General features: G+C 34.2%; 1 protein-coding gene across 11 annotated transcripts in view; it reads left to right on the top strand.

Annotated features, from left to right (window-relative positions):
• CEP170 (centrosomal protein 170) overlaps nt 1-12,711 on the top strand; it is a 98,498-nt gene that overhangs the window by 66,638 nt on the left and 19,149 nt on the right. For 9 of the 11 annotated variants that reach the window (XM_072948565.1, XM_072948564.1, XM_072948573.1 and 6 more), the window contains 2 exons: nt 2,145-3,980; nt 10,841-11,075. In XM_072948565.1, the coding sequence (XP_072804666.1) occupies nt 2,145-3,980; nt 10,841-11,075 (2,071 nt within the window). The remainder of the gene's footprint in view (nt 1-2,144; nt 3,981-10,840; nt 11,076-12,711) is intronic. The other 2 variants (XM_072948571.1, XM_072948568.1) reach the window with 1 other exon arrangement.

Below are 12,711 nucleotides of genomic sequence, written 5' to 3'. Positions count from 1 at the left end.
GTTAAACCTAAATAAACATATTCATATATTCTCAAGCTCTTACTATATATATGATTTTATTTTCACTAATTATAACCTTAACTGAAGATACAAAATACATCACCCTAACTGAAGATGAAGAGATAATCTGTAGATGAAACATATAAATAGATACATACACACAAAGATAGGCATGTATCAATGAAAATGTAAAAAGACTAACAGTTCCAAACTATCCCATTTATTAATACAACAAATATTTAAATGCCACTTTCTGCTATAATTCAGTAAAAAAGAATTTACTTAATACCTATTTAATTTACTTAATATATCTTTTGTAAAGCTATGTAATGTGATTTTTATTACCTTTTCATTATATGTCTGTGAACTAAAATGTAAAGTTTCCTTAAGAAAACACAAAATTATATGCCTCTTTCGAATTTATTAGTAGATTCAGTTAATTACGTTCTTAATTAAAATCTCAAGGAGAATTTGTATGTAGCTTTTTATCTGTATTCGTAATTGTTTTGTCATTGGAAATGGAAATAGAAATTTACTTTGTCTTTGACTTGTGGCATCCCAGAAATCTGATTTAGGAGTATTGTAAACATTAGTCAGCAAGTATTTGAGCAAGGTACACAGCAGTGTACTAAAAAAGCTATATAATTTATCCTGAAAACTAGAAGTAGCTTTTAGTATTACCAAAAATCTTTGAAAAGAGAGTAATTTGCTGATTGGTTCACATAAACTGATTACTGTTTGGGAAACAAAGAAATCAGAGAGGATGGGTAAATTTACAAAAGAATCTATTATAAAATTATTATTAACTGTGGAAAGGAAAATTCTACCCTTGTTGTAAAAATTAATAGACCACATGTCCTTCATTGTCCCATTCCTGTTTCACCATGTTCTAAGTGAACTTACTTAGATAAGCTGATAAACCTACTTATATCCTAAAATGTTCTTGTTAAATATTCATTAGATATGTATTAGGAGCCAGCATAGTATGAGAAATGCTAGAAAAATACAAAAAAATAAAATAGCTACTATGGTTTAGTGTTTCAAATAGCACTAAGTAGATAAGACATAACAAAAATAATATAATTAATTGTGAAATTAAAGTAATATCAGTAACTTATGAGGTTTTTGCCTACATTATAACCATAGTATTGCTATGAAATTTAAATGCTAAAATTTTAGAATTATAAAGGAAAGAAAAGACCCACAGAAGCTATATCTAGTATTTTTTCCAACTTATCCCCAAAAGATTAAAATGCTTTGTACATTAATTTATATTTTTTCCTAAAAAAGATCCCTTTTCTCAAAAATGCATTGTATTTATAGGTGACAGGAGAATCCTCCTTAAGGATTTTGCTTTCTCTCACATGGAAACATCAAAGTTATATATTTTCTCATTGGCTTCTCAGTTTGAAAAAGAGAAAGTGATTGTGTATTTCTATATGAGGCCTTAATATACCAGAAGGTCATAATTTAAAAATCTCTCAGTTTGTAGAATTATGACAAGTCCTGTCACCTTTTTCTAGACTTATAATTGTAAAAAATCTTTTAAGTAGCTTTGGGTTTTTTGTTTTTTTTTTAGAGAAACTGCTTAAGGTTCTGCATTTTCCTTTTTACTTAGGAAACCCAAACTTGTCATTCTTTGAGTAGGTAATAATGCTTTTATTAAAAACTAGGTATATTATTATTCTTTACTGTCTATTTTAAAGTCTAGCAAATCAATTTATTTATTAGGCATTATTTGTGCAATTCTATATACACTAGGTAGAGTCCATTTCTTTTTGAGCAAAACTTCACAGATGGGATAAGTCACAAAAGCAAGAATGAACACTGAACTTCTCTACCATAAAATACATTAAAAGAAAAATAGAGCAACTGATGTAGCTTTAAGATCAGATGACCCTAACCTTCATCTCATACAGTTTGCTTTCTTGACTCACCTATTAGTAACCTACCTATATGTGCATTTTGGCATTGTTATTTTCTTTTTAAACTACTCTGCCACAGTGTTGGCTTATTTATTCCAAGTTTTACTTTATACTTAAGCCATTTCTTAACTTATACTTCCAAATCTAAGGAAATATGATATTCTTTTTATTTTTACTTTTTGTCCCAACTAGTTTTTTCTTTGTGGTTTTATTTTATAGATGCAGGTATCAGTGAATCTGGCATTTCAGTGAGAAGCACTGGCCCCGCCCCTTCCTTGGTGAGTCAGGGAGAGAGAAGGAGGCGAACCCTTCCCCAGCTTCCCAACGAAGAGAAGTCTCTTGAGAGCTCCAGGGCAAAGGCTCTGCCACAGAGGTCAGAGATAGGAGAGAAACAAGACACAGAACTTCAGGAGAAAGAAGCACCTGCACAGATATACCAAAAAGATAAACAAGATGCTGACAGAGCCCTGAGTAAAATGAGCAGGGCAGGAAACGGTGAGGCTCTCAAAACTGGTGGAGATAATAAAGCCCTGCTTCACTTGGGCAGCTCTTACTCTGGAAAGGAGAAAAGTGAAACTGATAAGGAAGCTTCTCTGGTGAAGCAGGCGTTAACTAAAATCCAGCAACAAGAACAAAAGGAGCAGACACCGTGGACGCCGACTAAAGTATCTTCTTCCAAAAATGTTTCAGGTCAGATGGATAGATGTAGGGAGGAATCTTTTAAACAAGAGTCACAGCCTCAAGAAAAAATTCCAGGACATTCTGCAAGTAAAGGAGAAAGAGTAGTTCAACATGAGGGCAAGCGAAGAAAAGCTGAGGAAATTCTGAAAAGTCAGACTTCAAAGGGAGGAGACAAGAAGGAATCCTCCAAGTCATTAGTGCGGCAAGGAAGCTTCACCATAGAAAAACCTAGCCCCAACATCCCCATCGAACTCATCCCCCATATAAACAAACAGACTTCGTCTACACCCCCTTCTTTGGCATTAACCACTGCCAGCAGATTACGAGAAAGAAGCGACTCTGTGGATACTGATTCTAGTATGGACACAACCCTAATTCTAAAAGACACAGAAGCAGTAATGGCTTTTCTAGAAGCTAAACTGCGTGAGGATAATAAAGCTGATGAAGGCCCGGATACTCCCAGTTATAACAGAGACAACTCTATTTCCCCAGAATCTGACGTGGACACAGCTAGTACAATCAGTCTGGTTACTGGAGAGACAGAAAGAAAGTCAACCCAAAAGCGAAAGAGTTTCACTAGTCTTTATAAAGATAGGTGTTCCACAGGTTCTCCTTCCAAAGATGTCACGAAGTCATCATCTTCCGGTGCTAGGGAGAAAATTGAAAAGAAAACAAAAAGTCGTTCCACAGACGTAGGTTCTAGGGCAGAGGGTCGTAAATTTGTGCAGTCCAGTGGGAGGATGAGGCAGCCTTCCGTGGATCTAACGGATGATGACCAAACCTCTAGTGTACCCCACTCAGCCATCTCTGATGTTATGTCATCTGATCAGGAAACTTACTCTTGTAAGTCTCATGGAAGGACTCCACTTACCTCAACCGACGAACATGCACATTCCAAACTGGAAGGAAGTAAAGTAACTAAATCCAAGACTTCTCCTGGAGCACTTGGTTCATCCAGTAAATCAACCACTCTTCCAAGGCCACGACCCACCAGGACTTCCCTCTTACGCAGAGCCCGACTTGGTGAAGCTTCAGACAGTGAACTTGCTGATGCTGACAAAGCGTCTGTCGCTTCTGAAGTGTCCACAACGAGTTCAACATCAAAACCTCCCACAGGAAGACGTAACATCTCTAGGATTGACTTGTTGGCTCAGCCTCGCAGAACAAGGCTTGGCTCATTATCAGCTCGCAGTGACTCTGAAGCAACAATCTCTAGAAGTAGTGCCTCTTCACGGAACACAGAAGCCATCATTAGAAGTGGAGCCAGATTATTACCTTCAGATAAATTTTCTCCTAGAATTAGAGCTAACAGTATCTCTCGACTATCAGACTCCAAGGTCAAAAGTATGACCTCAGCGCATGGCTCGTCTTCAGGTAAATTGGATCCAGACCTCTAATAATATTAGCATATTTCTTTTATGTTTTGGAATTAACTCCTTTTTTAAAAATTTAAGTATGTGTTAATTCTCAAATATTCAACAGAAAAGTTATGCTATAGAGGGGGTTTTTGTCCCCTAAAAAATTGATTTATCTTAGTAAATGGAAAATTCCGAAGTTATACGCACTTCTAAGTAAGGTCCTGGAGCAAAATAGTGATTTCAAAATTACAAATATATTGAACCAATTTGGAAATTTTGATTTTCTAGTTGATGAGGTATCTGGATTTGTGTGTCAAAATTAGATTAGGAATTATTATCTGGCTTAAATAATAGGAATTAATACTGTGCTTCTAAAAACGTATTTAACTTTAAAATATCCTCACAGAATGGAAAGTTCTTATGAGCGTGAAGAAAAGCAGTATATCCTTCATTAATCCTTTCAGAACTAAATGAAATAATCGATTTTTATCCTTTTTCCTACTTAAATTGAAATGTCTTGTATTTTTTTAAGTTAAATCTGTTTATGGTTGGGGCAGGTGAAAACTAATCCTTAATTTATTTCAGTGGAAGAAGATGGATTCGTGAGAGTCACTAAGCACATCTGGGTGAAACTGAGCTATAGACATTTAACTGGTTATGAGCATTATCTCATAAGGTGCTGTAATATCATTTAAGTAGAGTAATTAGCTGTCATGGATTGTAATAATTACAAAAGCTGCTTTCTCCCCACCAGAGTTAACTGTTGCTGGCATATTTGCCTGTTTATATACTGCATATTCAGAACAGTAGCCAGTGAGAAAACACGTGTGACCAAAGAGTACTAAGACAGATGTTTGTGCCTATCCTGTAAACATGATCTCATTACTTCATAATCAGCCTCATATGTGGGTGTGGCTGCAAAGGCCAGGCGAGGGGAAACTAGCTGTTAAAAGACTCAAAGATTCATTTTTGTCAGTCATCTAAGTGAGCCCGTAGTCTTGAGTGAAGAGTGAAGGGGAAGTTGGTATGCCATCTTTTTTAAATTCTTACTTCTATCACAGTATAGCCCACAGGACCCAAAATTAGTGGTACTTGGCACATGTTATTTTTTTCACTGTTTGTTCCTCTTCACTGCTGCTTTTCTCCACTCCATTCACATTTCCATCTCTCTCCTGGTCTGTGGGTATAGTGATGATGATCACATCTGTGGTAGGAATGGATGGAGGCTGAGGATCGATAACATACAGTCATGATTCCGAAAGAATATGTGACATTTTCCATATTACTCCTGTCCTCCTCCTTTCTATACTTCAAGCTTTGTTTGACAGTTCAGGGACTTGTCGCCAAGTATTTTAAAACTACTGTCTTTTGATTTAAGTCTACCCAGTGTTACCTATTGTTCCTTATGGCTCTGCCTCTTCCGCTCACATTTCCTTTGTGCTGCATTCTGTGATGTGTACTCTGATCAAATTTCTTCTGCCACATTGCTTGTTTTCTCACCTCATGTCTATTTAAGTACATAAAAACGTTTGTGTTCTCTTGTCTTAACGTAAGTTGTGTGTTACCATGTAGCATGGCACTCTTGGTAACTCCTCCTTCTGTATTAGCTGTCTAGCTCTTAATACATGAGTGATCTCGTTTTTGTTCCTCAATGTTTGACACGAGGGCCTTATTTGAGATGGAAACCAAATACGATATTTCAGCAAGTCTAAGAAACAGCTGTAAGATGCTATATATAAGTATACGTATACATATATATACTTCTCTTTACAGATGCATTTTGTTTTCTGCTTCTTTGAATATAGAATTTAATAGACATGTAGATTTCTATGTCCAAAAAGTACCTTGAATTGCTTAATGAAATTTCCTAGGGCAAATTAAGGTATGTGATTTTAGCTTTCTTCATACTAAATAGCAGTATATTAAATAATTAAGTCACAGAATTTAATAGAAGGGTTATTCAGTTTGGGGAACTAAGGCCAAGAGATGAAATAACCTGCTCTGGTCACATAGATGACGGCACGGATAGGATGAGAATCCAACGCTTTTAATTCCCAGCCTGTTTTTTTTTTTTTTTTTTTTACCACAACTAGTCTAACTGTGAGAAGTAGCCTGTACACAAGTAGGTAGTGTGTGCAGGCTTCCAGAGGGCAGCTAGACTCTACTGGATTATTATCAGGAGTACATGCAAGGCCAATATATGATATAAAGATTTTGGTGTTGTTCACTATACTCTTTGTAATTCTGATGTTTCACCACGTTCCTGTTCTGTATTTCACCTTATTGAGCCTAAAGCCACATTGTGATTCAGGATTATACATTCAGATTCTCTTAAGATGCCCATTTACTTTTTTCTATCCTATCTAAGACGGTGACCAGGATCTTTCTGTCAGTGGTAACATACTAAAATGGTTACATGGGGTAGGTAGTATTAAAAAAAAAATACTTTTTTGATTTTCCTAATTGAAGTGACATTATGACAATTCTACTCAATATAGTTATAATTTCTTGACTGGAAAAAGAAAATAAAAATTCTTAGCTTTTGAAATAAGATTTAAAAGAATGTGAAACTGTACTGAGGGTCAGTGTTGCTATGCACACTGTAAAACATCTTAGAAATACCTGAACTTAGAGCCTGTGATATTGTCCAAATTGTCATATGTAAAAATAATTCTGCAGTGCTTCAAATTCTGTACTTTAGGCTATGTTGAAATTTTTTTCAAAGAAATATACATGATAAAAATAGAAGGGTGGAAATCTGATTTAGAAAAATTTAGAGTAAGGGTTCTTTTATGCCTCTTTAATTCTGACACAACTTGCTTTCAGGAGTTTAGTTCCCCGCTCAAAATTTCTTCAGTGATCCTTCAATATGAAGTTATATTAAAATACCCAGATTTATTTTCATAAAATATGTTTAAAATTAAGTACCCTGAATTATCAAAATAAAGCAGTTGATTTTCATTATGGCTTAAGTATACATTCTAAAAAATTTTTTTAAATCATGTTAACATTCTTCAAATATTTTTAGACTGTTTGCTTTCCCATTTTTATTCTAATCCTCAAAATTTGTAGATGGCAGGAATTAAATGTTTGAGTAGTTTGAGTTGTTTCTTCTTCCAGATCAAAGACCAGTCCAGAAAACTGTCAGATGTTTTTTCCCCTAAGTGATCTTACTGCTGCATGCTCATAAATATACATGTACAACATGTTTGCAGCTTAATTTCCCACAAAACTATTCTGATACAAGTATGAAGATGCAATGTTTGTTTTCTGAAACGTACTTGTTACATTTGTAGACATGAATGTGTTTTAATGTCAACAAAATTTTGGTTAACAGTAAAAGAAATCAGAGCAGTTATAAATGATCCTAATAACTCTTTTTCCCTTTTAAAATTATCTAGACATTATGAATAGTACATTTTCATAGTGAATACAGTAGTTTATTACTTCCACAAGAGGGAGTGTTGCATAATTTTGTAACTCAAAGGAGTTTTATAATGAATGTAACTAAAATAATTTTCAGGTTAACTACAAAACTCTGTAAGCCCATCTTGGAACTTTTTCTCAGTTTATTATATATGCTATTCAGCACTTCATCAACCCAAGATGCCTCTTTGAGACTGGCGTTTCAAATAGCTTCAAAACAAAATTTCAACTTAATGGTTTATCCGAAATGCCTTATTAGTACCAATAAATCAAATAAGCTTAATTATATAAAATTACATTTAGGTAAATGATTTTACCTAAGCATAATAAAATCAAGAAAAAGGAAAAATTTTTTTCATCACTGGTAGAAATTGCAAAACTGATTATTCTGTGAGAGATTGAGGATATCTTTTTTAAAAATTAGTCTAACTTCGAATTTTAAAAAAAAAGGTAAAAAGATTTATTTAATTGTAAAGCACTTGGAATGAGTTTTGCACTCTGGGAGTCAGTAGACTTGGCTTAAATTTTGATTTAAGCAAAGCAAGACCTTTCTGGGCCCGTTTCTTATCTGTAAATTGAAGAATTTAGACTGTCTAATGTGTAATGTCATTATATTCTAAAATTCTGTGAAATAGGTAGGGGGGAAAGTTAAAAACATTTTAACTTGAAGTTTCCTCTGCAATAGCTAGCAGATTATAGGGATTTTTCTTCAGATAAAATGTGTAGCTGCTATAGTTTGGAATCAGAGATTGAGAAAGCAAAGTTATTGAGAGGAATTCTTCGAAAAACAACAGGTCAGAGGTCTTGGTCTCCTTTTCCCAGTCCCTGTTTCACCAATAGTCATCATTTCACTTCTCAGCTCTACTCTCTGCTGTTACACAAGCTGAGTTTTGTCCAGAGGTAACTTGAGCTTTGCTGTATAACACACCATGTATGATATGTTTTCCACTAGTAAAGATCACTTTTAATTATTTGAAGACTTATTAATTGTATTTTCATGTCCCTGCTATGTCCAACTTGTTTTCTCTCATTTTGCCCTCAGTTTTAGGAGAAAAAAACCTAAAAATGTTCCATTTTAGTCTTTAAAATACATTTTATTGTTTTGATTGTTTTTCTTTTAAAGTTATTATTAGAAACTTCACTATTACTGAATTCTAGACAGACCTATAAAAATAGACAGAAAGTTTATGAATTTCATTTGGAAAAGAAGTTTTTCTTTTATTCTTTTCTCCCAAGTATAGTGATTTTCTAACCTCGAAACCCAGACTGTTAAAATTAAATTCTAATATGGATCAACTTACATATTGTCACCTGACATTTAGCACTTGGTTCTCATTCTGCTGTCATGTACCACTCATGAAATGTATCAGCCATTGATGCCATCCTCTCTAAATTACCTCTACACTAACTACCTTAGTTCCATAATACCTGCTTATGTTTTCATATCTTCTTCAATTTATTAAAACTTTGTTACTGGTTTTATCTTTTCTCCAAGGAATTTTCAGTTAAAGATGTGGTTGCCATAGTTTCCAAATCAAAAAACAGGAAACTTAATCTAACAAGTTTTTTTAATGTATGAATTTCCTTTTATACATTATATTCTAGAGTAGCAGAATAAAAAAATTTAGCATTTAATGAAATGCCTTTATTAAAAAGTAGAGATTTGTTTGCCATATTTCTGATTGCCTTGCTATATGTCTATTTTTTTCTAAAACCTCTTTGCACTCATTCCTTAGCTTTTACCAAAATTGTTTTCAAGTCTCAGGGTCAGTTTAATTTATAGGCATTTTCAAAATGTTGAGAAATGAGTAAATTTCCGTAGTAAAAGTATCATTTATGTTAGTGAATTATAGTGTTAAAATCAGAAATTATATTTAATACTCCCTTCAGAAATCATTGTGATTAATTACATATATGTATATGCGTACACGTTTACAGAAAGCCATGAAGTTTCTGCATGTCTTCATTCTCTTGAATAGGAGTTTGAATCCAGACAAATGGATAGGCTCTGATTTATGGTGTAGTTATAATTACAGATTTCTCTGTCCTTAAGGCAACTCTGGGAGGCAAAGTATATTAATTTTATTTGAGAACCAACTCAGCCTTACAGAACCCCAGGCAAAAGTGTAGTTTGGGGAGGAAAAGTCAGGAAAGGCATAAAATTCTAATGGAGTAGGATGAAGAATTATACACTTCACCAACCTGTACAGCCTCTGGTCAGTTTCTGTTTTAAAAAAGAGAAAAAGAGATATAAAGAAAACCCTTGTAATATTAACAGCAGTTGGAATTATAGCAGGAGCTAAGGTTTTATCACTTTAGCCACCAGAAACATCTCATGCTTTCTACTAGGTTTTTCTAATTTGAGAAAAGTAAATGGTCAGTTTCCAGAAATCAATTCATTTATTCAAAAATATTCATTAAACACTTGTTAGCCAGACACTCTGCTAAGTGCTAGCTAGGTACATGTTAGTGGATTAAACAGACATAGGTCCTTCCCTTGTGAATTTTACCTTGAATTAGCCATTTATCTCCCTGTTTTTTACTTCTTTATGCTTCACACTTTTATTTGTATGTTTGATTCTTATATTAACAATAGTACTGAACTGTCTGCATTAATTTGTCTTCGGATTTTCAAATGTGTCGGCAGAACCATTTTTTAAGTCTTTACTAACCTTAAGTAAGAAAGTGATTGTCACTTTCTTTAATGTGACTATTGTCAGTATCTCCTGTGCTGTGAATGTCAGTGGTTGTGAGAGTAGGTTGGAGATTTTCGCTCCTTGTAGGTTTTATTGCCATTGTCTATTTTCACCGTATGCTTTCAGTGTCACAGCAGCAGAGTTATACTGAAGATGCTTTGTTGTGTTTTTACCATGTAAAAAGATTTTTTCCAATCATAGCATAACAGGATGTTGAATGACAGAGGTAATGTTTTTTTTTCTGCCATGACGGCATAATTTCCACAGCAGGAATTATGCACATTTGTATGTTGGGAAAAGAGGGTTTTTACCATCTCCATGTTGAAAGTCTGCGTGGCATGAGGAAATCTTTTCCCTTTTTTTTTTTTCTGTTGTTGCTGTCATTAAAAAATCCATATCTTCACTTAAATGAGAAGTATTTGCAATTAAATAGTACCCGAGTTAAACATCTATGAATAGAGCTTGCTTAGCTGTTTGTCACTAGTGAATTTTTCATCTGAATGTTTACTCACCATACTACAGAAAACACAGTCTTTCGATTGTTTTTAATTACTCATTGTTTTTAATTCACCAAAGTATAACGTTTCTATCTCTAAGGAGTTGTAGACTTACAGTTTTTGTGAGGTATTTGTATGTCAGTTATTGGAAATTGTGCTGTGTGTGTTCTCATGGTGTTTTTGAAATCATGATTTTTATTTTATCTCTTTTAAAAGATAACATAATAATTCTTTTTTTAATAATTAAACTAATTTAGTAAATTCAAGATGGAGGCGCTTTCCTACTGATTATGCTTCCACCTCAGAAGATGAATTTGGATCAAACCGTAATTCCCCTAAACATACCCGTCTACGTACTTCTCCAGCCCTGAAAACGACTCGACTTCAGAGCTCTGGGTCAGCGATGCCTACTAGCTCTTCATTCAAGCACCGGATAAAGGAACAGGAAGACTACATCCGGGACTGGACTGCTCATCGAGAAGAAATAGCCAGGTTGGTTTTAATGGGCTCTCTCTATGTGTTGAAGTTATCTGTCAGTGTTTCAACTGGTAGCAAGTTTAGGTTTTACTTGATCTGTACTAGTCAAGAAATGAAACCCACAGATAACTATGGACTTAGTTTTGTCAACAGTATTACTCTTCACCCATTTTTTTTTTCATTTTGTATTTTTAATGCCAGTACTGCTACATATTGTAGAATTACTTTATTTTGGTAACTCCCTTTCTTATTTCTATTAGACATGCTGATGAGTTAATATAATTTTTGAAGGATAGTATCAGCTCCACATAATTGAGAACTGTCATTGTGCAGCTGAATTTTTCATTACTTTCCATTTACCTTCCAAAGAGGCCATAGTGTACTGTTAGAGGGATGTTGCTAATGTTCTCTAGGGAGAATTACAGTAGGCAGATTATTACTCACACTGTTATGAGTTCATTAGGTACAGTTAGGGCAACCCTTTAACAATTAAATGAAAAGATTATTTTGAATATTAAATCGTTAATGCTTATAATAACCTTAAGATTCCATAATAAAAAGTAAAATTTGTGCTTGCAGATGTGATTTTTAATTGGTAACATTGTAGTTGAACGTGAAAGAGTGGCTCTACTGAAACAGATGCTATAATGGTAAAAATATGAGGGTTTCTTTTTTTGAAGTTTGCAAGGTGTTAAATTTTACTGAGTATGCCACATTTTACCCTAAACATTTTCACTTCATACATGCCAAAATTATTTCTGCCTTTAGTTGAAAACCCTAATCTTCAAGTTTTACACTTGACATTTTTAATTTATATATAATAGTCCATAAATGCTTTTTTTTAACTTTTATAATGATTTAATAGTGTTTCTCTCTTTTTTTTTTTTCTTTACTTTATGGCCTTCTGTGATTTTTTTTTTCAGGCTCATTAGTTTAATGTAATGTTTAGGGCTTTTTTGTCTTTAATAACTAGTCACTTGTGATTGCTTTTAATTGCTTTTAGTTCTTAGAGAACATACCCTTCTAATCACCTGGTGCTGCTAAAACATTTTTGTTTTACCATATAAATAAGCACTTTTATGACAACAATTATTGGAGCATTGTAAGCCAGTTCTAGTTAGAGTAAGGGCATATATGTGCTCTGGGATCCATGAATTAGTAAGGGCCCACAAAATTCCTGTAAGCAAGAGAACCTTGACACTACACTTTTTCTTCAGCTGGCAGCCCCGGGCCATGGTCTTGTCCCATCACTTTTTCCCTTCCCGTGAAGAAGTCCTGCTGTATAAGCTCAACAGGTACCCGAGGGAACTACGGAGTGTTCTGCTTTTCCTTAGGTTTCTCCTCTCTAGCTCTCCACTCCAAACTAGAGCACTGAACACCTTCTCCTGGCCAAACCCACTTCCCTTCCCCTAAACAGAAAAGAATTATGATACAAAGGGGAAAGTGAATAGGCTCTATTTATTATATTTTCACCTGGTTCTGTTGTGTTAGTATGTACATTTCCTTACCCTTGTCTACGTGTATTTTATTATCTATAGTAAGGTGCTAAGGCTAGGCCATTTAACCTCTAATGATTTTATGCCTTTTTCCTCCAAAATTGTGCTAATAAAACTTGCCTTTGGGATTTTAATTTTTCAAGGTACTTGTTTCA

Source organism: Vicugna pacos, chromosome 23 (assembly GCF_048564905.1).
Source record: "Vicugna pacos chromosome 23, VicPac4, whole genome shotgun sequence".
Taxonomy (NCBI): domain Eukaryota; kingdom Metazoa; phylum Chordata; class Mammalia; order Artiodactyla; family Camelidae; genus Vicugna; species Vicugna pacos.
Note: the sequence above shows the minus strand (reverse complement) of the source record. Positions and strands in the feature narration are given on the sequence as shown.